The following is a 24,350-nucleotide window of genomic DNA, read 5'->3' as shown; positions in this document are numbered from 1 at the left end:
CCATGCCCGGCTTCATTGTTGTAAGGAGATCCGCTGGTGGACTGTAGCATTAGATTACCACTGACTCCAGGGGTCCAGATTGAGACGGAGCAGGGACACTGGACTTCATCTTGAATGTCAGTGCAAGTTTGTAACAACCAAGAATGTAATATAAGAGGGCAACTGCTTTCATACAAGTAGATCTAATGATTGTTCTCGAGCAAAGACTTCTAACACTTTCTTTCAATATACACAACAGAGGGAACTGTGGTGCATAACATGATGCAGAATAGAGTGGAGTTATGCCATAAATCCAAGTAGACTGGTTTTCAGAATGAGCTTTGTCACTATCTCCATCATCCTGACACATGCGTACACTCCTAGTTTCCTCCTGTGGCAAGCCCTTCGACCATCTGGTTGTTCCAGTCATACAGGTTACAGACTTTAAGAAGCTTCACCTGTTAAGCCTTCCCTGGTCTCCCAGTGGGTGTGGGAGGAGGATAATAATGATTTGATTATTTCATTTGATGAATCAAACTAATTGGGTCACATTCATGTCATTCAGGTCTGAATGCTAGAGGATGGGCAGGATTTAACTGTAAAGGTGTGGCTACCTTTTACATGTGGAATAGATTGAATTGTCAAAACTCACTGATTTTAAGGGAATTAATAATAGTGGATTAAGGTAAAAGTAATTGTTTCAGGTCAGCATTATAGCATTGTACCCAGAGTAAGAAAGTGACTTAATGGACCACCTCCTATACTATTGTTTAGGTTTCTCAACCAGTGTGATCATGATATCGTATGCCTCTCTAGGAATATACAACCTCCAGTGTTTTGTACACTTTAACAATAACAATCTCTAGGCAGAAAACTGAAAACTGATATCATGGCTCATTAAGTGTCCATTGAATTAAGGAGATATTTTGTTGTTGTTTTTTTTATACAGAAACACTGAGAAAACACTGAGAAAACACACAAACCAGGTGAGATTATTAAAAATGTAGAGTTTAATATATATATTTATTTCTGACATTCTGATAAGGATTGCAGGTAGGCTTCACAGTACACACTGTGTTCCACTTGATATGCTAAGCAGAGGAGGAAGGGGTGGGCATGGTGGGCTTGACAAGCAGCAGGTTTTGTTTGTACACTAGTTGTGAAAGCAGAAGGAGGCAGTACATCCACGGGCAACATCCACTCTTCTACCGTATTGCTCAATGACCCCCTGAGGACCATTTTATTGTGATCCACATTCTCTAGAGTCCATCGTGGCATTTTATCCAGTACCCCTCAAGTTGCTCTTTTACAATCCCTAAAAAGACAGTGATTGACACAAAACATGGATTATCAAAAGACTATCTAAGTGCATGCATGACATTTTCAGATATTTCCTTTTCTACTCTCTGAAAATCCCCCCAAACGCAAAATGTAAACAAATTGAGCTTTGTTTTAGACCGACACAGACTTGGTGGAGAGGCGGGAAGGGAAATGTAGCTGAAATGTTTGACTTTAAAACTGTGACAGTGTATCATGTGGTGCAAAATGTGGCTCCTATGAATCATTTATTTGAACATTGCAGTAAAGTTACTGAAAATTATGAATTATGATATGTAATTAAACCATGATTTTTTTTGGGGGGTGGGGGGGTATATGTGTTTTTCTATTCAGCAGCGTAATAATCACATCTATGATGAATATGAATGCATGCTTTTAGGTGACTGTAAGTTCCAGTTATGATGCACAAATGCATTACAGTAATACTGCCCTGTACTGTTAATAATACATGCCAACAGGCCCTCATTGACCTTCATCGAAATACAAACACTCATTCGCTCTACTAGCAGTTGACCAGTTAGTTATCACAAAATCAAATATCCTACCGTTTGAAATCTGAGTGAGTCACATTCAGTCAGCACACAGAGAGAGAAACCCCTGCCTCCTCATAAAAATGTATGGATCCAGCACAGAAAATAAAACCTCTAGTACACATTAATTATGCCTATAGTTCCAAAATAACAACCATTGTGAGGGCACTTGCAATTGTTGTCATATAATCACCACAACTATCAATATAATTATCAATATCACCAAGATCTTCATAAACATAGTCCATTGAGAACACACACTGAGGCATACCATAGATCACTTTTGGAGAGAAGTTAATCTAGAATTCATTTAGTCAGAAATAAACCAACACAAAACAAACAAATTGGAGAAAAAAAGTAATTGCTTTGAAATAGAAATAATAGCTTTTTCTGTGGATGGGGGAAGGGTGACTTTGATCACTTTTTGGACTGAGGTGGATAAGTAAACACTGTAATTGCACTTTAATTGACAAAATTATTGTCCTAAGACATTTTGTATGAAATTAGAAAAGTGACACTGCAGCATCTGTCCGTTGATGAATCTGAAATAGATCTCATTAATAGCCTGCCTGACGATACCAGCTGTTTTAGCCGGCCCAAGCTCTCAAGCTCTCTCAAGGGAAACCAAATGTTTGCCTAAAGGACACAGGGGAATTCAAAATGCCAGGTTAGACGTTAAACTTGTAGCGATAGGCATGCCATATCTGACTATCTATCGGTGTTTCTAGATGATTCAGCAAACGTTTAACTTCGCTATAGTGAGTCTACCTACATAATCTTAGGAATGCATTTATCCTCATTCTGAATAACTTACTTAAAATTCCAAGGGGACTTAAGCAATCTAATTATTTACATAGGAATCCAAAAAGTAACTGATTTAAAAAAACAAACTGATAGGGCATTGGTGAGCAACTCATTAGCGCTCTGGCCTGTGAAATAAAATCTCAGAGACAGAATTAGAAAGACCACAATTGATTTCAAGCAGAAATAGCATCCTCCATTTCTGCTGCAGCATCATTGTTACCTGTTGTAATACGTGAAACATTAATGAATCTACAGTAAACCTGGTAATTGTGTGCAGGGACAAAAATAACATCAACTCTTTAATCATTACATTTTCTACACATGATAAATATCAGCACATATATTAATATTATGTATATTCAAGATATGCCTTTTACATATACTTTTCCTCTCAGGTTTATATACATCAAATTATGTACAGTCTTTGTATTTACACTATGGGTCAAAGGTCACTGAACCTGAAGCACTTGAAACAAGGTTAAGAGAGAGAATCATATGAACCTAAAGGCAGTGTAGTCAGGTTGAAACCTCAAGCATGTCATCCATTCATTATAATCAAACTGTAACAGCCCATGGACTGTCTAGAGTTCCTATGAGGCTAATATCCTAACTCTAAGGACAGTAAATACTGACACTAAAAAAATTGATCATATTGTCAAAGTCACAGGCTCGCCATGCAAACACATTGTATAGTGCCTCTGTAATGACTGAATAAAAGATGCATGTTCATAAATTTTACAATTTGACATTCTTCTCATACTGTGCTGGTAAAAGTGTGAGTGTGTTATTTGAATAAAGTGACGAAAATGATCTAAAATGCAATACTATTGATTTTTTTTTTTACCTGGTTGTAGATATCATGGATAAAGATCTAGTGATGTCATATGTGGTGGAGGAGGGGAAGTCAGGACTAGGGCCACAATAAGAATGAAACAGCATGAACACTGTAGCGATGACAATTGGTTTCATCCTGCGCGCCAAAACTGTCTCTAGGGCTCAATTGTTTCCCAGTGTGCACAAAATTCGGATACCCTGTAAGCAATATACCTTGACTACTCTCTCACACACACTCTCTCTCTCTGTCTCACCCTGAGGATGGGTTTTGCTCCTAACCATGTCAGGCTCTGAGGTTCCCTAAGCGTCAGTTGTACAGCTTGTGAGTTTCATATTGCAATTTGATTGCATTTTCTAATAAGGCAAAAAGAAATCAAATAAAAAAGTCACAAAAATACAGACCACTGCTTCAAAGAACAAAGATGAACAAAGCAAAGCAGAGAAACGAAACAATCAGAAAAAAACCCTTAGCATAATACTCCTCTATATTTCCAGTCTTCCCTCCTAAAGGCAACTGTTCCTCCACTATGGCATTTTGGTGTGTTTTTGTAGTCACATTTACGTACTAGCTAGCAATTCTAAGAGATGAGTTTCTTTGCAGCCTGTAGCGGATGTGAGGGAGGGTTCGAGTTCTGGTTTCAGGTGGGCATTGGTGAGGCCAAGTGGTGTTTGGATCAGGCCTCGGCGGCGGCTTCTTGTGACAGTTACAGTATGTACAGCCGTAGGGGTGCCGGTAAGCTGTGATGCCTTAGGGTCATAGGTCATAGGGTGGTGCTCTGGGGTTCCTCCTCAGGCACAGCGTCCCCCTCTGGAGAGTCTGTCACTGCCAGGGAGCTCCTGCAGGGGGCGCCGCTGAACTCATCGATGAGGCTGTCCAGATTGACATTGATGGAGGGGATTTCATAATTGAAGATATCTAATGGTGAGTATGGTGGGAAAGGTGAGTATGACGAGCAGAATGGTGATGGTGGTGATTATGAGCAAGAAGAGCGGGAGAAGAGGGCGTATGACGATGATTAAGATGACGATGATGATGAGGTGTAAAAAACGGAAGAAAGCAGAAATAAAAATTTAGTCGTTTTGAGTCTGAACTTGTGGTAAGTGGCATATGATGCCGGCCCTCGTGTGGAAGGAAGCAGCAGATTACATGTGTTTGTCTTTCACATTCTACACAGGGATGTTGTCAGCGTGTTGCAAGTCACATCTCTATTGAACAAACTCTGGAGCGACTAGTGTATGTGACACAGCTCTTTGGGTCTTTTGAGACGATGCATAGTTACGTTGTCAGATAAAAAACAATAACAGGTCAAAATGACTGCACAAGGACACATTACTGTACACGTTTACAACAACGGCCAGATAAACCAACACAGAGGCAACAAGATGTGTGTGGAACTCTGGGCTTGAAGTAACAATGGGAATCTCATGAGGACTGGATATTGGCTCTAAATATCGGTATTCCAAAGCATTGCTGCATTTACTGTAGGCAGCAAGTCCAAGCAGAGAGTGATGACTACTCCTGTGTAGGAATGAGATGGAGCGTGGCAGTGTAGTAAGAGGGAGCAGAGGTTATACAAAGCGATGAACCTGCCAAAGGAGGAGTGGGGGTTACCTGTGGCCCCCCCATTACCGGTGGCAGGGGCATTAGAGGGGGATGTCTGTTGGCATAGGGCTGGGAATGGGGGAGAGAAAGGAGGGGGGAGAGGGCGGGGGCTTTAAGATGGACCTTTGTAAGCGACGGCGTCTGCAATGTGAGCGCAGTGTGGTGCACTCTGGGAAGTCCTTAAGCCATGCATTACAGGTGGAACTACAACACCATGCGAAGAGACTATAGAGTCAACCCACTAACAGGGGAATGGATAAAGTGTTGCAATTGACAGAGAGCTAGAGGTAGGTACGAATGTTTGAGGCAGGCTGCAGGAGACCCCAGAGGCAGCCACAGCACTAGGCCAGGCGGTGAGATGGAGCGCACGGGGCGGGGGCGGTCTGGCTTACCCTAAAAGTCCCCCTCACACTTAGCCCACACTGAATCCCTGGCCTCACACAGCTGCAAGGTACACAATAGTAGCAGGGGGAACAAGAGAATGATAAATATAACAAAAGTGACAGAATGATTGGTATATATTGACAGAACACCTCATCATCAGAACATCATAGGTATAATGTTGGGTTTATCTGGCTAGGTCTCCACGCCCCTAGGTACTGAGAGAGATTGGACTGGTGTGAACTGTGTAAGCCTCTGACCTACCTCTGCCGAGTGAGGGTCTGGGTAACACAGATAAACAGAGAGCACATGATGAATCTAATGGCAACTTCCATACAAGCAGGACGAGCTATGCTTCTCTGATGTTTCCACACGTTACCCAGAAACATCATCACATAACACAAGCAATGAATACATAGGTCAGGAGTTTTTCTTGCTACAATAATTGCACAAAAATGCTAATATTTACATTATGTCATTCTCAGGCAACTGTGTCTAAAAGGCAACTGTTATTCATTCAAACATTCTTTTGGGAGCAGTCGATAAAGGGGACAGGAATCTTTTATATCTACAGCGACATTCTGAGAGTCCTACAGAGTCCTACACTCGTCCGCCGTCTCCATTGGACAGAGCCACAGCGAGTCTGAGAGAGGGCCGCTGCAGCCCCACCTGTGGTGGTGGCGGGGGTGTTGTTGCCATGGGCTGGTGTTTACCTGTGGACATGCTCTCCCCGGGGGACAGTCCGTCCAGGAGGCCCTGCTCCAGGGGCTGGGGAACCGGGGCCGTGGCCAGGCCAGAGAGCCCTGGGGGGGCTGTGGGCGGCTGAGGAGGGGGCAGACTGGGTCTCTGCCTGGGTTTAGGGGCAGGCCGGGACTTGGTGAGCGTTCCGGTCAGAGAGGGCGGGGACGAAAGGGAGTGGGGAGCCCCCAAGGGGGTCTGCCCGGGGGAGGACGCGAGCGCTTGCCCCGGAGGGCAGGCCAGTCCATAGGGGGAGGGGGTGCTAGGAGGGGTGGGGGACAGGCTGACCGGCGACGGCTGACCTGTGGACTGGTCGGACATCCCGCCAGACTGGCCGTAGGGGACCTTGGGAGGCACAGGGGCCAACTTCTTAGAACCTGGGGACACACAACACAGGCACATTACTGTCTCCTCTTTCAAAAAGGGAAAATACATACTGTACATCCTCAGAAGCGACAGTGAGATGTAAGCTCAGCATGAGGGAGGCGCTGACCTTTGCGCAGGGTGTGTGGACTGTGCTCTGTGGAGTGGGGGGACTGGCTGCTGCTCTGCGGACTGCTGCCGGGGGGAACTGTCGGACCTGTCACCTGGATGGCTTTGTGTCCAATCACAGGGGAGAGCTCTTTACTCTTCAATGTACTGAAAAAGACAGGCAGATATTAGTGTGTGAATGCTATTGGACACAATGTATGTGTGTCAATGTACTGAAATGTCAATATACCTCATCTTCATCGCCTCACCACCACAACAACCACCACCACCACCACCATTATCATCATCATCATCATCATCATCAACATCAACAATATCAACATCATCATCACTGATATGAGTGTTTCACTACTTCTTGGTACGCTGTTATCACAAAGTTTTCTGAAACCCAAAAAGTGATGTCGACCAAATCTCTTACCTTGTTGGTGTTTACAGACCAAACACCCTTTACTACTTACACAAATGGTGCACTGAAGTACTTGATAGAATAAAAAGGATTCAAAACATGATGTGTTTTGAAACACCAATAAATGTAATAGATTGGAAACATGGAAGTCTGAGTTATGAAATTAAAAATCAAAATTTCCCTTCCAAAGTGTTTCCATTTAGTACGCTTTTATTTAAATCTCAAATTGCAGTGCATATACACTCCCGATAGAGAGCACTAATCTGTTCAAGGAGCTTAGTGATTTGCTGAAAGGCAATTTTATGATGTTAAGTGCCAAACTACAACTCAACTGGGAACCGAACTCACAAGCTTCCAATCTCAGGATGGATCTCTGACCACAAGGCCACTGAGCTGGGTGGATTCTTTAAAGAAGAGCCGACAAAAGTGTGTTTATACCCAGCAACAAATAGAGAAAGAAGTAGCATTAACTGATACTTCTTAGGACAGTAGCTCAGAAATCAACCTCGGTCAGCATTGGGTTTAGTTTCCAGATAGTACAGTGAAGACGCACAGGAAATAGACCAGAGATATGTAACAAGATAGCATCAGCTAAATACAAAGCTATGTAAGCACAAACACAGACAGGAGAGTGCACATGTCCAAGGAACACACCTTTCTTACCAAAATATATTTATATATTTTTTTATTAATTTGTGTACTTACACATTTGTAAAAGAAGTCTATGAATAGCTGATAGTTACTGATTAGATGATGATTATTTAACATACCTTTATTTAATGTTTTGTGGTTTTCTTGTGGTACCAAAATCTCAAGATGGATTTCCCAAGCTCTGCATTTACCAAACTTGGTTGGTGTTTGAAGGTACATGAATGATGTTTTAAATGATGTTTAAAAGACACCTGTAACTGGACCAACCTTCAATATCCAGTTCTCACCTTGCACTGATTTTATTGGTTTCAAAACACAAACATTATGTTTTGATCCATTCTCTTCTAGCAGTGTAAGAAATAGGTACCGCACATCTTTTTATTCTTTAGTGTTAGTCTGTGTTCAACTGGCGAAGATGTGGAGTGGAGTAATATACTGACAAATATCAAGCCTTGACTCATATGAACCTGCACCCACACAGAGCACCCATATTGTAATAGTAGTCGCTTTTAGTTTCTGTGACATCTACTGAACTGCAACCTCCTATGTGAAGTAAGTTTGACCTGCGTACCTCCAAGGAAGGCCATCTGAATGGAGAGTCATGGAGAGGGAGGGAGTTATCAAGTCAAGAGGGAGGGGAGTTATCAAGCAGGCTTGTTCTGAACGCTGACATAGAATTGCTCTAATGATTCATGCTGTCCTGTGTGGTTGTAACGCTGAACACTTATGAGTCAAGAAACTGCCAGGATCACTCCAGACAAACTCAGCAGTTGGGTCTAGCTGACAGATGCTTCAAAAAGCATTGTTGCATAGCCATTCAGTTGTAAAAACCAGATCTTCTATGTTGCAGTATAATAGACTGGTATGTTGACATTGAAGGTTAGACTTCAGTGAATAAAAGCCCAAGAGATTTAGCAGGGCATTATTGAGAAAGGGATACCACTTTAGTGCCCTTAAAAAGTGATACTGCATGTTTCCCTTTTGCCGGTTAGTAAAACATTGCTGCAAACTATAGAATAAATACATTCATATGCTAGTTGATAGCCATATGCAGCGTTATCCATGTATTTATCATCTACTCAACACCAGCGTCAGACGTCAGAGTGCTATATAAGCCAGTAACATCCTTAGTTGCTAGGCAACCCCCTATGAGAGGCATCCCCGGACAACCTGAATGTTACAGAATCTGAGATATGTCATTTGAAGGGAAAAAAAAAGCAAAAAGAAAATATGAGCCAGCGAGCTAGAGGAGAGGAGAGATACGGCTGCCACTCTATCTGTGGTGCATCCGCAGCGGCCATGGGTGTGTTGTATTTACCTAGTCAGCCTGGGGGGTCCTCTCTCTCGGGCACATGGACAGGCAGCCCACGGCGGGGGCGGGGGCGCGGACGAAGGGAGGCTAGGGGGGTTGCCAAGGGACAGGTCGTGGCGGGTTAGTACCAAGGGGGTTTTGATGTAGAGCGGCGAAGCATTAGTGTCGGGTGGGGGGGCATGCGACACGTCGCCAGGCGGGCCGTGCTTGGGGAAGTGCAGGCAGCTGGGTTTGGGGTTCGAATTGATGTCAAGTGACGAGGAGGAGGAGGAGGAGGAGGAGGAAGGGGGCGGGGCGGGGGGAGTGAAGCCAGACCAGCGCAGTGGGGGAGGGGGGGAGGCGGGCGGCTGGGACTCCGGACCCGGGGCCACAGGGCGAGCGCAGGGTGGGGGTTTGGGATAGAAGTGGTGCGGGGCTGAGTGGCACGAGGAGGTGGGGTAAGGAGGGGGCGGCCGGTCCTCCCCTGGGGGCGGGTAGGCATGAGAGGTGTCCGGCCGATTGGGCGACACGTCGTCTGAGCTGTAGATATTAAGAGAATAGACAGCACAAAAGAAACAGCTCTAGTGATTGAACAGGGAGACGAATTGGAGCGATAGAGGATTAGCTTTTTTGATGATTAGGGTGTTAGTGTGTTAGTTGGTCCGTAGCCAAAAAAAAAAAAAAAAAAAAGGAAAAAATTTGCATTTTTGTGGTGCAGAAAGGGCGGGCGGTGGGCACCAAGCTTAGCACACAGTCAGCTTTGAGGAAATACAAAGACAAGCACAAAGAAACAGCAAAGCAAAGGAAAACCGTTCATATTGCCAAAGGAAAAGGACAAAATACAGTGTGTAGGACTCCTTCTGTGATCACCTTGTGTCTGTACACTGCAAGGAGCTGTGAGGATCTGTGTCCAGAGCCAAAGTGCTGGTCTGCAGCCTACCATATTACCAAGCTGAGTGAATATCTCCCCTCTGCTGTATATGAAAACCCTACATGCTCTATATATAACCTTATGACTTGTTTGCATTGCAGGTCCCGCAGTCAGCCCAGGGCAGTGTGAAACAGACACAAAACCCTTTCATTGGCTGAAAGAGCCACAGGAGAGGAGGGGGAAGCCAGCCAAGCCAGAAGCCTTATTATTGTTTGTCTGCAACACAGGCAGAGCCAGCCACCATGAGGTGAGTATTCATGTGTGTAACTATGATAATCATATCCATACGGGAAAAAATGGTGAAATCAGTCCGTGTAAACAGAAAAGGAAAGAATTCACGACCAAAGCTGAGGAAGCCAAGCCACATCAATGGGATATTTGGAAATATTAACATGCTCGCAGGGACTTGCGGATTGAAGCTTAGCGCCATGTAAAGAAACGAAACTTCCATATTCGGCAATAAAACCCCTCAGAACTGAAGTCACACAATGTCATTCCCCTTTTGGAAAGTTTACCCACAGTAAAATCAACCTGACAAACTAAAGGAAGAACTGAAACATGTGGAGAGTGAGGAACCATAATAGAACAAACAGAATGAGAGAGGAATGGGGAGGCAGACGAATAGAAAAAGAAAATAGAAGACATAACTGAAAAAAGAAGGACATCACAAGTTACAGAGAAAATGATGAACACAGCCAAGGATCTAAGTCACACAGAGCAGACAAAGTTGACGATGGTAGTGGTGGTGGTGGTGGTGATGATGGTGGTGGTGGCGATGACAATAAAAATGACGAGGAGCAGAAGGGTGAGAAAGAAGGGGGGGCGGAGGCTCTGTTGGGGACTTACCCGACCCTTTCTCCAGGCGGAGGCGTGGCGGAGGGGGAGGTGGCCAGCTCTCCAGGCTGCTCGGGGATGAGCGTGTCCGCTGGAGAGCCGGGGCCTTGCATGCCCGGAGGGGTGGAGGAGGCCTTGCGTGCCAGCGTGGACGAACCCTTGCGAGACACCCAGGTGGTATCCATCACCCGCACGCCCATACTAGAGAAAAACACATATACTGAGTCATGTACAGGATGGAGAATGACTGTGGACAGGAAGGACATTGTTTGCTTTGAGAATTAAAGAGATTGGGGAGGGGTAAAGAAAGAAATGGGAAGCTAGGAGACTATAAAAGTCGTGATACAGTACCTTTGTATCTTCCTAATGCTGCATTAGTAGGGAAGAGAGGCAGAAGGCATATGAGGTCAGAAGTCATGCAGACATGATTAACAATATCAGATTAAAACCACGCAGTATATGGAAAAGTGAGTTTGAGTGTATGTCCAGTATGCTACACTAGAGGGCTGAAAAGAAAAGAAATGGGGTGTGTGTGTCTATATATATATATATATATATATACTGTATATATATGTGATGAGAGATGAGATCCACAGTGACAGGGAGGAGAAGAGGGGGTGTATCAGAGGTGAGAACATGCCAGGTCAAATAAACAGCCTGCACTTCTTTTACTGAGGGCCAATTAGAGCCTTGTTTGTTATAATTAAGCCTGTTTGATCTTAGGAAAGCACACACAAAGACACAGTGGACACTTTTTTTCCTAAGTCCAGGAACAAAGGACTGTCTTTCACATGCCACCATTAGAAAGCTGCTCATTATCCCAAACAGATGAAAGCAATCCTTCATCGTCTCGCATACAAAGTTGCACTCTGAAAACACTGAAAACTCAGAAAAAAATGACTGATTACAAGGTGTGAAATATTCATAGAATCTGATTGTTTTCTATAGTATTACAGCCTCTCTTCTTAATTTGATGGGAGTGCTTGATGAAGGCATCAGTTTCAATTCTGCCAGTGATTTTCCACCAGCTGGATCAGTGACTCAGGGCAGGTGACGTACCAGCCAGACTGTGAAGGATGAGCTGGGTGTGGGAGGATGGGAAGATAGGACTGGAGAAATATTTCCTGAGAAAAGAGGTACCCAACAGCCCTCCATCAGAGCCCGGTTGCCATAGGGACAACGCTATTCAGCGCAATTCGGCCCTGTCTATTCAAACGACGCCAATTTTCAGCCTCCTCTTCTCCAGATGAATCCTGATAACGGCGAGAGTAATTGGATGGGAGAATGACAGGTGAGATGAATACTCATCATCTTTGCCCCCCACCCCCCATGAAGACCTCTGTCTCACAGGGGTTCAGATATTAGATTAGTGGATACGTAAATACTCTGAGGTGATGGATTTTTAATGAGCGAGCGTTGTCCTCCGCAAATGTAAGACTTCAGTATCAAGTGACAGAGAGAGAAGGAGTGGGTGCAAAGTCAATTTGATGTGCTGAGAGAGAGAGAGAGAGAGAGAGAGAGAGAGAGAGAGGGAGAGAGAGAGAGAGAAGTGGGCAGAAGGTTGCACTTAGCATCCTACCCATCCTTCTTGTAAAACTCCAGCATCATGTTGTCAGTGGCAACGCTGAGTGGGCGTCGGCTCTGGTCATGCTGCTGCTTGCGCTCTGATTGGTCCATGTCTGGCGAGGGCATGGAGCTGTAGTTGGAGTTGTGGTTGGTGTGGATGGGGCTGCCATAGCTGCCTGTCAGGTTGAACTCAATCTCTGAGGGGGGAACAGAGAGACGATCAGCACATATCATAGTGTGTGCGTGCGTGTGTGTGCATGTGTGTGTGTGTATGTGTATGTTTGAGTGCACACGAGAGCTCAGTACTTTACAGAGATGATTGCACCCTCTAAAATGGTTTTGCAAACAAATGACAAAACCATAGCTAATAACGTCAATATTTTTAATGAGTTTTACTTGCCCACAATAATTTTGTAGGTGTCACATTTATCAAATGGTCACCATTTCATTTTGGATCGAAATTCGTATGCATATGTGTGCAAGTATGTGAAAATTATGTATACACAGGACAGGAATGTAATCTGAAATACAAAGGGTACAAAAAAAAGAGGAAAACTTGAATCTTCCATTTGAAATAAATGGGACATGGGATCAAAAACAGATAAAATCCTAAAAAAAACCCCTGAAAAATCATATTCCTGTATACAGTATAGTATCATGTATACAGTATATGCCTCCTCACCTCCAGGGAAGAACCAGTCAGCATGCTGGATGATGGGCTCAATGATACCAACGATCTGAAGGGACACGGTGGTCATCATCTCTGTCATGTTCCTGGAAAGAAGAAAAAGAACCGAGCTTTAATCGATACGTGATGCATTCAGGTACTATTTAAACCACCCAACAAGTGAAATCATTTCCAGTGTGTAAGGTTATATAAGCATACATACGCTTCAGAGTGTGTCCAGAGCAGGTTAGGGCCGAGGACAATCGCCATGTTGCCGGGAGTCATCTTGTTCGCATCTTGGTACTCCGTCAGTTTGGCTAAGAATTTGATTAGATATCTGAAGGATTCAAATAAAAGAGAGCATCTTAAAAGCCATAGCCGGAGCACTATAACTGATTTATTCCTCTTATCAGTCGTGCTGTTCAGCCACACACATCCACCATCGCTACAGAACTGATGGTTATCAATATTTCAGTGCGCACTGCCAAAGATTGTTTTTTATCCCAGATAGGGCAGAAGGTCCAACACACACACACACACACACACACACACACACACACACACCCTGCTGACACACATATCGCACACCAGAGAGCGCTTATGTCACTTGTACACAGTCATCTGCAACATAAATATGCTATATGCTATGCCAATCCTATTTTGGGATATGAAAGCTTCAGCATACCGTGGGCTTCGCAGGTATTTCTATCTTTTCCATGCTTTGTCAATGAAGCACAGCTATTCATTTATCAATTTTGACATTTTGTGATTGAGGTAAAGGACGTCTTCACTCTATATGAATTGTGTCATTCTCTCTGAGTGAGTGTAAATGTGTCAGCAGTAAGGTCACACTTTGTCCCCGTGATAAACAGCTTCTGGAAATAAGGTGTTCGACCTGACAATGTCAGTTTTGTCAAAAATAAATAAACAAAACAAAATAAAAGAAAGAAAAAACTTCAAATATCAAACATGACATCAAGCTTCTAGTCACCAGGATAAAAGACAGTCCACTGAAATGTTACTAAGGTTTTCAGTGCGCTGACTAGATGAATTTAACTCGGGCAGTAAGCATAAACAAAATCATCAATATCTGTCCTGCCTTGGATCTGATATGACTTTTCTTTCTATATTGTATAAGGCAGTTGACTGGACTCATAGAAAATTCAAAGGAGTCAGCACGACTGACCTGAAATTGTTCAAGTTGTCTGTGGGGAGTTTTTCGCACGCTGCCAGTAGTGCTTGTAGTCTCTTGTCCATATCCTGAATGCTGGAGAGATGAAAAACATGTCAGGTTACTTTGTGCTCCGCTACTAAAAGAACGTCACCATTTTATTTTATTTTTTTCGTTTTAGCACTTGAGACTCTTGTATAAAGACTATGGACTATTTTCTGTTTTTCATCATGGCCAATGGCGTAATTCAAGATACTGTTTTTATTAAGGGAACAGCCACTCACTTGGAAGCCTGAATCCATTCTTCGTAAAGTTCAGTGGTCATCAGCGGCTCGGGGAGCTCACGGAGGTATGATTTCAGAGCGCCTGAGGGAGGGAAGAGCAGGGAGAGAGAGTGAAATCTCATTAGTGCTGCGGTGGGGAGATGCTTTTCCCTCTTCAGAGTACTGATTAGGCCATCCCCCCTGTGCCCACACCCCCTCGCCCCCCTCCACACACACACACACCAGACCCTTGCAGCTAGTGGAGCTGCCAGATTCAGATTGCTCAAATCAGCTTCTTCGCTAATGTGCGAAGTGGACAGCAACATCAGAACAGAAAGACTTGAGGAAAAGAGTATCTAGGGCAGCGCTCGTGCAGACTGCTTGGCAAATGTTATGCTACTCCAAATGAGCCCACACTTTCCAAAAATAGGCCCAAAATGAATCTTTTCAAACTTTTGTACAGTATGAAATTTCCACACAAAGCGGGAGGGCTGTTGTGGAAGTTCGGAAAACATCTCCGCTTTTCACACAGAGATAGCCCAGTGCTCTATCTACACTTCCACTGGGAGAGTGGTAGTTATGGTTGTTATGGAGACGGGCTTTGAACGAGGTATTTGCGTGGGCGCATAGTTCACCTGCGATGGCGTGCGGGTCGGCAGAGTATTCCGGCACATCCAGAACTCCACAGTCCAGGGAGGCTTTCAGCTTCTTCAGCTTGGAGGCCGAGGGTGCCACTCTGAACAGGCCCTACGCAGCCCACACACAGGGAATACAGGCTCACAAGACAGTCACTCTTATCACATCTCAACACTGTCCATGTCAGAGTGCTGTGCAAAAGTAACAGTCTCCATCTTGGTGTGCTTGACATTGCTAGATGCAAAATATTAAAGGTGCTATGTGAGGCATTTTTAACCCTGTCACTATATCACTGTCATATTGATTGTCAGCACCTTGGAATAATTACCGTAAACAAATAAGACCATGGTCGAAACGCTCATCTCACACCAGTATTATTGTAAGTGCTAGTATTTCTCAAAATTAAGACCACATGAACAACATTGCTTCCTATCGGGGAAAGGATGTTGCTACTTGGCCCCCCTCTCCCTCCCTAGCGTTACTCCACATGTGTTTGTTTGGAAGAGCAAGGAGAAGGATAAGAGATGATAACAGCTCTTGGGAACAGTGAATATTCACTCTGTTGAGGTAAGTTAGCGCAAAGTTGAAACTATGCACTGGAAGAACAGCGGCCCTCTTCTAGGAGATGGTCTCATTTGTTTACACTAATTATACTAATGACTCTAAAATCAATGTGGAAATTATTTATTGATGTTAAACACATGGCACCTTTAAGCCCTACATGTTAATCACTTTTGTCTGTAAACACGGCTGACACAGCTCGTCACTGGTGCAATGTTGGGATAGTTTTGATTGATTTGCAGTGATTGTCAGTGTTGTTGTCAATTTATTTGTCTTTAGAGTTAGAGTGGGTGTGTGTATGTGCGTGTGTGCCCTTTACCTCCTCTTGCATGCCACACTCTAACAGCATGGTGACACAGGCTTCGATAGGGAAGGCGATCTCTCTCCCGCTAATGTTCAGGTGTTCCTCCAGGGACTTGCCAAAGGACGGCTTCTCCACCCACGCCTCTGCAACACAAAACCTAGCTGCTAGAATCACACATAGACACACACAAACCTACCTGAGCTGCACTTGCGCCTACACATGCTTGGAAACACACACACACAGACATACACACACATCCAGACACGCATGTTTGTATTACTACCTTCACTGACAACATTCATTCCCTGAACCCTAACCTCCGCCTGCACTACATGCATTACTTTAAAGCTACATTATGTAACTTTTTCATTATAAAGTATTGCCTTATTTCCAGTCTAAGTAACATGGTGGGGCTCAATAAAAAAATTCAATAAGAAAATTCACCTGTCAGGGCTGTATGACACCCCTCTAATTTGGTTGGGTACAAGTGGGAAATCTTCTCGGCACACATTATGCGATGCGTTTTACATATTACATAAACAAGATCTGTGGACTATTTTGGATTGAAGCAGCTGCAGTGTAGCATGACAGAAGATGCTCCACTGTATTGGCTTAGTCTCTGCCTTCAACTGTCCAGAAAAAAAAGAAATAGATCCTTGGAAAGTCTCCGAGCGAAAAAGGAGAGTGATAAGCAGCGTAATAAAACAAGAATATCGGCACTGCCTTCAATGCAAAGACCTCAAGGAGCGGTAAAGCAACAGAACTGATGCAACAGCAGAGATGGCTTCTTTTTTAATGGGCAGGTAAAAAAAACATTATTAGACATTTATTGATTCTGAAATTTTGATTACTATCAAACATTAGTAGCAAAGTGAATATTGGCTGTTGCCTCATTAGTGCAGTTACAATATGGATAAGTTACTAGTCTAGCGTTAGCAGCTAACCAGTGCTGTTAGCATGGATACATTTTTAGCCCTGCATTAGCATCTAACTAGCGCAATTAGCATATGGATAAGTTGTTAGCCTTGCAGCATGTATCTATATGTGTTCAGCATCTCTCCATGTGGAGAGATGGAGCTGCTACAGAGAGCTGCTAAAGCTGCAGGAAACAACAACTCCATGTGGTGGCACTGGCCTCTTTATTAATGTTAGCCTAGTATTGTTAGCATTTAGGCCCTGCACCTCATAGCACTTGTAAACTAAGCATAGTTTAATTATGGATGTGGATAGGTTAATGATATTATTATGTGACCATATCAGGGCTATTAACTCATTAACTTCTCATCTTGGTATTGCTGCAAGTGTGGATGGAACATACAGAACTGGAGCACAAACACACACACACACACACACACACACACAGTGCATGACTCACCTTGGTGAGCTTTAATCTGGGGCAGGATACTGTGAAGAATCTCTAATGACTTCCTATGATATTCCGCCTGTATTTCTATCAGCTAGAGATGGGGAGAGCGGGAGAAAAAAAGACTATTACTAACAACCCCATATCATATCATATATCATATCATATATCACGTTATTAAATCATCCATAAATTTCACTGTATTCTGTACTAATACTGGAAAAATAATTAATACTATTTGCACACAGTGTACTGAAGTACCATCTATCCAATTTCCCCTCAGGGAATAGGATGAGTTAGTCTAAATCTAACTTACATATACACATAAATATGATACACATGAAATCATTTTAAACAAAACTTAAATGAGACAATATGGCCTACTTACCGTCTGAAAGTAGTTTGCATAGTCTATTTCTTTGGCCACAAAATTGTACATATCTGCCGACAGCTGATCCTGGAGAAGAAAGCAGAGAACAACCGTGACCTCCTCAGGCATCTTTTACAAAATGATCTCACTGACGCCCTACATATGACTGTAATATCATCCTGAAGTTGTGGTCCCATTATGTCTGTTACCTGTGGGATAGTTATAAATCATATGGTCAGGAGAGGAGCTGGGAGAGGACGTAAGATATGAGTGGCTCTGATTGGTGACTCACCCTGCAGATCTCCATCCGATTGGCCGCCTCCTCCATCTCCTCTCTGAGGGACTCGGACTTGGCGCCGGGCTGCAGAGTGCTTGGGTGACTGGAGGACTTGGACGACTGCTGATATCTACAGGCATGAAGTAAAAAATATTAGGCCACTGCATTGGACGGTTCAGGCTTTCAACACCCCAGACATTTAAAACCTGAATCTCGAGTTTCAAAATGGATGAGGAGCAGGAGAAGGATGTAGCCTGGGTCTCAGATGTGAGCGTCCTCTACCTTGTCCGAGCCGAGTCCATGTCCAACACAAGCTTAGCTAGGTGCTTCCTCTGTTTCTGGATGTTGGGAATGTCCACCTATAAGTAATGGAAAACAAACCCAACTCAGAGAATTAAAATGCAGCCCTGACACAGAATGACCTGACGTTAATTTGTGCCAATTATTTTCTGTTGATAACATTTGAGATGAAAAGTGACAGACTGCGGCTCTAAAATTCTGTCTATATCAGGAAGGTGTTACGTCTTAATTGGTGCGTTAAATACAGCGCCGGCTCACCTCAGCAAGCACATAGAGAGGCTCCACCACATCTCTCTCTATCTGGAACTCAAACTGGATGAGCTCTTGGGCCAGCCTCTCCTCTGTCTCCCCACACAGCTTCAGCATCTTCCTGTTTGGCCACAGACAGTCACAGGCAATAAAACAGAATTGAAATGCAGCACGGGTAATGAGGATAGAGAAGAATTCAATGACCAAATCAATAATTAAAGATGACTGTGTGTGTGTGTGTGTGTGTGTGTGTGTGTGTGTTTACCTATAGGGACTTACCCTAGTAGGGAGTCGTCTCCTAACACTGCAGCCCCTTCTACCATACATTGGGCCAGGATAGTGAGTGGTAGTTTTTTCTGATAGTAGAGAGAAACAGTTTTAGAAATTAGAAATAGTACTAGTACTGTGAATGTATATAGTATATACAGTATATAGACATGTATGTATGCATTGTATGTATGTATGAAGTAGGCATGTTTTTGTTTCATGGATGGGAAGTGTGTGTATGTGTGTGTATTTTAAATGGGCAAGTGCAATTGTGGAAGGATGATGTGTATTTATGTGTATTTTAAGTGTATTTTATACAGCAGGCACTATTGTGTCCAAGACAAATTTCCGGGACAATAAAAGTCTATCTAGTCCAATATCTATCTAGTAGAGCAGCGTTACTGTGTCAGACTGTGTTGTATGTCATCATCGTCAGCATTACAACATCACATATAACATTGTATTGCCGCTCCACACATCAAATCATATAACATCAGTCCACATCGCCGGTTAGTGTCGGAGTGTGTGACGGATGCAGGTCTTACAGAGGGAGACTTGACAGATCTCTTCTCCATGTCAGCCCCCTGCTGACCCTGCAGGCAGGCGGTCAGCTTCTTGTGAGTGCTGTGGGTCACCTGCTTGACCAGATCCAGACGCTTCTCCACCTGGAACAACACACACACACACACGCACACACACACACACATCAGAAAGCTTACCGGCAGGACCCACATATGCACAAAACTGTATTCTACCATCATCTCTCCTGCAGCATCATGTATCCTGTGTGATGCTTTCAAATTATTAGCAAATACAATAAAGGCTTTTTTAAACTTTTTATCTATGAGAGGAGGCCATTGATTTTTATTTTACCTTCTACTAGGATACAAACATGACATGCATTAGTGCAGCACACGCACACACACACACACACACACACACTCTAGTACACAACGAGTAGCTATAAACATTATGCAGCAATCACATTATTTACACCCCTTAAAATAACACAGCATGAACAATGACAGGGTTGCACCTCCCTAACTGCTAAGTGAGTATGATTTAATCAAGCACCTGGCTCACAGGTGGTGCCATCGCCCCCTCTGTATGCACACACACAAACACACGTGTGCACACACACACACATAAACACACAAACAGCTCACCTGTAAAAGGTCCTCGCTTAACACCTCTGTTTTTTCTGCCCTGTGAAGATAAACATTAAACACTTAGGGTATAGACAACATGAATGAGCTCACGCTAGCATTTAAAACAAACAACTGCACATGGACAACATTGCACATGTCTGTTTCAATTGGGTGTAATGGTTCTGCCAAATTATGAGGCACTTTGTGCAGCTCTGAGCACTGATAAGGTCGAGAAAAGAAAAACATTTTTCTTAAGTGGCAGAGATTGAAGTCAAATATCTTCTTTCAGGCCACTTAGCCTACGCAGCATGTCCCTCCACCCCCTGCCTTGCTTGGTTCTGATAAGAACACTGGCCAATGAGCGACACAGATCGCTTTCATCCTCACACAAGACTGGAAAACATGTTCCTCCCTATGGACAGAAAAATCCAGGGGGTCTCAAGTATCCATATCCTAATGGTTTTGCTATTTTTCTGATGATATGGTTGTTTTTGTTATGAGAAGTATTCGTATTCAGGGCCTTTCCCTTAAAGACCCATGGGAAGGAACTGAAATACGGTCATTGGAGAACACATCTGGAGCAATAGCATCTCAAAACATTTGTGCTGTTTGATTATGAGCACATGATGACATGTTCATGTTATCATTTTGTCACTGTGATTTGAGGCTCTCTCTGTTCAAGTCTCACATGTATCTCAGAGTACTTCATAATGGCGTGTCTTTGCCAAACAGTTTCACAATACCACTGAACAGCTGCATGCTGTATAGTTAAATAAAGGCCCAGCTGTTTTGCATTAAATGCAGAAGACTCATTCACTGTATTTTTTGCATATCATCAAACTATCATGGGTGGGCAACATCCAATCATCTGTCCCTTTGGAGTGTGTGTGTGTGTGTTGTGTGCTTGTGCATGCATTTCTCTGACTCATGATCTAAGACAATAAATAAACAAACAAATCAATCAGTTTGCAAGCTAGTCACAGATGCTTCAAGCTGGACTGCCCTAACACTTGACAAAATCCAGTGGCATGACTGAAATGCACCGGCTCCCACAGAGAAGCACCGCATCCCACCGAGTCCAGCAGGGTGGGGGACTGAAGGAAAGACTGAGGAAAGGCCACAAGCAGGCGACCAGTGATGAAGCAGATAAAACCGCTCATCCATTATAGTGAATGGGCCATAAGCTCGGAAAAGGGCACACCAATGGATATCATAAATATACGTTTTCAGTTCAGTTCAGAGGGTTTGCAAAGTCTTAACGACTCTCCTTTTTCAAAGAGGAACAGTACCAAGCAGTCAAACAGCATGTTCAGATTAGCATCCCATTTATAATGCTGCAAGGAAAAAAAAATGTGTCCCCTAAGAGCACATATATTAGATTGTCAAATTGTGTTGACGTCCAAAATGCATAGTGCAGCTGAATGAAAACCTGCTCCTGAGGCCTACAACAAACGAGAACAGCGCCCACATCTTCTCAAAACAGCATTCCAGGACCTGCAGGCTGACAGAGCAGGAACCACTTGGGTAGACAGTCTGACCTCTTAAAATGAGTCAAAACCAGAACTGCGGACCCCCAGCAACTGCCCAGCAGCTCCACACACACACACACACACACACACACACACACACACACTCTCTCTCCGCACTTCCCCTCCCTGTCTGCACAGCCGCTTCCTGCAATTGTGCTCAAACCAGGCCCGTGCCAATCAACATAATAGCTATTTTGTATCATTTATTTAAGAACAAAATTGGACTTCATCTCTCTGTTGACCAAGAGAATGGGTTTGCTTATCGTAGCGCTAGAATAGGCCTGCTCTAGATTCTGCTCTATTATTCATCAGTCAACCAAAAATACATTAGCAGCACAAGGCCAAAACACTATTTTCATTTAGGATACCTCGACACCACTTTTGTCAAGACAATGCATAGCGGCTCTTTTTTATCCAGTGTCTCCCATGTCACTGTGTTGAAGATAATAACATTCCAAAAATGGCAGAAAAGAGTTATTAGCATCTCCAGTCTCAGTGCCAAGATGTGAGCATGGAGCCATGGGAACTGGGTCAACCCATGTACCAATGGATCTAATCACAGCCAGCCTTTTGGAAAACTGCTCTGCTCTGCTGACTGAGCTAGGAGAGAAAAGACAGGAAATTTGTGTGTGTGTATGTGAGAGAAAGAGAGACAAAGAGAGAGTGATACCAGAGCGAGAGAGATTTCTGGCATGATGTTGTAAGTGTGATTGCAGTTTGCCGATCACATGGCAAAAAGGGGACAAAAATAACGCAGACAGCACAGTAAAGTTTGGCACAGTTTTGCTTCAATGCTCCAGCAGCATCTAAAAGCAAACTCTGTCAGTATGTAATATAAAAGACTTTGTTGGCCGGACTGTGCACTCCACACCGAGTGTGTAGCCTGGAGGTCTGCAATGCAGCTGTGAGCTCGTCACTGTCTCTCTGCCCTCTGATTGGCTGGTTGAGGGTCCCTTGGGAGACCCTGGCAGCGGAGGGACCCCAGCAGGGGCCCAGCAGCACAGATGGGACAGGAGCTCCAGCAGTGACAGGGACTTGGAGAAGGGAGCCTGTTAGCTAAGCTTGGCAGAGACGGATAGACGAGCTGTCAGGCTCTCCGGCCTGGCTGTCTGTGTCAAGGGCTCTGATGATAAGCTAAGCCATCAAACCATCACAACAAGATGACAGCTGCATATGTTAGAATGTTATATTTAAGGGGGACCTTCCTCTCTTGCTCCATCTCTCTTTCTCTTTCTCTTTGTGTCCATGGGTGTGTGTGTGTCCTGCAGGCTTGCAAAGGAGGGCTTGTTTTCACATAAGAATGTACATAATCCAGAACAGGCGCAAAGGGTAAAATAAACACATTTTGCTAATTGCATGTGATGTTTTAACACATGGGAATGACGGATTAAAACATAGAAATCTAGCCCTCTCATTGAGCACGACTGATGAGGCCAGTCTGACATAAGCATCAAAGAGATTGCAGCCTATCTGCCTTGATCTGTTCAAAGACAGCAGGCCGTCTTGCTCTTTGAGCTTGTTTGTTTTCAGACAGCGGTATTTCCTCTCAGGATATCAGTATCACGCATAGTCGGCCTATCAAGGCGAGCAACAAAATAGCATCGCATGGGCTGGAATACAGGAAGCACTGGAGCTGCTCCGTCCTATAGGTCCTGATGTAGAGCTGGTTTGGGAGAGGTTTTGGAGGTGAAGAGTGAGATTCTTCTCAACAAACAGTGTGCAGAGTCAGTCCTGGGAGGAAAGTAAACACGTGGGAGAGTTGGCAGCCATGTGGGCGGTGTGCTCGCAGTGGGGGAACAAGACTGTGCCAGGTTTATGCCAACCATCTGCCACTTCACAGGCATTCCTTTACCTGGGGCTGCTGATGACTCAATATACACTTAGACACACACACACACACACACACACACACACACACATACATACACACACAAAACCCGTCAAAATGCTTAAAATAATAACAAATTGATCATCAGCTTTTAGCCAAACACGTGCAGACTAATTTCAAAAACGTCCTTGTTTCTGTAATACATCAGTGAAAACAGCAGCTACAAAGCAGTGCAATGCAAACATGGACGACTGCAGACATTGGAGGAAGATGAATTGGCTAAGGCAATATTTACACAGACAGATCAACTGCCAGAAGTCCCTTGCTGCCTCTGGTGGCAACATTAACAAAGCACTGATAAGAAGTAGGGTCTGATTCTGCTGAGGACATTTGGGCTTGTGTATTTTACAGCTGGCCGTAGAAAAATGCAATTTCACTGTGCACATTTGCCCAGGGAACATTCAAAGTCATTGTAATTCCATATAGGTGCAAGTGAAACGTACTCACCAAATACCCAGCTGACCATTTCAGCTGTATATTCCATATTAGTATGTCTTATATAATAGATATTTCCATCTCAAGATATATTAATGCTGGACAGCCGGGCGCTCAGCCCTCCAGCACAGCGCATGGTTTATGAAAGCATGAATAATGCATGCGGACATAATCAAATGTGAATAAAATAACATCCCCAGTCTTGAACATATTGCCTTGGTGCCCAGCCAACTGTCTGATCTGACGCTTCCAGCCTACAGGTCTGTGCCGTCAAACTCAGAGGTTCGTCTGACCCACAAGATAGTGGTCATGCTCTGGTTTCCTCACAGGTCCAGTCACACACTGCTAGCCTGGCTAACAAAGGCGCTCTGAGGCCTGGAAGAGCTGTGCTAGCTGCTAGGTCCTGTGCTGATAGGGGAGGGTAGTGGAGCAGAATGGTGGCTCTGGGCCTCAGCAGGCCACTGAAGGGCCCGGAGCGCTGGCATGAGAGCCACAGTCACACACACAAACACACACAGCAGTTTTCATGCTAGAGATGCTCTCT

At 44.0% G+C, this 24,350-nt stretch overlaps 1 protein-coding gene across 1 annotated transcript in view; it reads right to left on the bottom strand.

The window, feature by feature from the left end:
• Positions 1 to 3,980: 3,980 nt before the first annotated feature.
• The window catches only part of arhgap44a (Rho GTPase activating protein 44a), a 28,291-nt gene continuing 7,921 nt past the window's right edge, over positions 3,981 to 24,350 (bottom strand). The window contains exons 2-21 of the mRNA XM_071529745.1: positions 19,973 to 20,012; positions 19,352 to 19,471; positions 18,819 to 18,895; positions 18,549 to 18,660; positions 18,273 to 18,349; positions 18,006 to 18,120; positions 17,732 to 17,800; positions 17,356 to 17,437; positions 15,996 to 16,123; positions 15,115 to 15,226; positions 14,501 to 14,582; positions 14,232 to 14,312; positions 13,269 to 13,382; positions 13,061 to 13,152; positions 12,392 to 12,575; positions 11,164 to 11,181; positions 10,825 to 11,013; positions 6,701 to 6,846; positions 6,183 to 6,584; positions 3,981 to 4,401 (exon numbers count right to left, since the gene is read on the bottom strand). Of these exons, the coding sequence (XP_071385846.1) occupies positions 4,247 to 4,401; positions 6,183 to 6,584; positions 6,701 to 6,846; positions 10,825 to 11,013; positions 11,164 to 11,181; positions 12,392 to 12,575; positions 13,061 to 13,152; positions 13,269 to 13,382; positions 14,232 to 14,312; positions 14,501 to 14,582; positions 15,115 to 15,226; positions 15,996 to 16,123; positions 17,356 to 17,437; positions 17,732 to 17,800; positions 18,006 to 18,120; positions 18,273 to 18,349; positions 18,549 to 18,660; positions 18,819 to 18,895; positions 19,352 to 19,471; positions 19,973 to 20,012 (2,395 nt within the window). The 3' untranslated portion in view covers positions 3,981 to 4,246. The remainder of the gene's footprint in view (positions 4,402 to 6,182; positions 6,585 to 6,700; positions 6,847 to 10,824; positions 11,014 to 11,163; positions 11,182 to 12,391; positions 12,576 to 13,060; positions 13,153 to 13,268; positions 13,383 to 14,231; positions 14,313 to 14,500; positions 14,583 to 15,114; positions 15,227 to 15,995; positions 16,124 to 17,355; positions 17,438 to 17,731; positions 17,801 to 18,005; positions 18,121 to 18,272; positions 18,350 to 18,548; positions 18,661 to 18,818; positions 18,896 to 19,351; positions 19,472 to 19,972; positions 20,013 to 24,350) is intronic.

Source organism: Centroberyx affinis, unplaced genomic scaffold, assembly GCF_046629955.1.
Source record: "Centroberyx affinis isolate AG114_WGS23_722 - 3 ecotype Tasmania unplaced genomic scaffold, CSIRO-AGI_Caff_v1 ptg001839l_1, whole genome shotgun sequence".
Taxonomy (NCBI): Eukaryota; Metazoa; Chordata; class Actinopteri; order Beryciformes; family Berycidae; genus Centroberyx; species Centroberyx affinis.
This window is presented reverse-complemented; position numbering and strand designations above follow the sequence as displayed.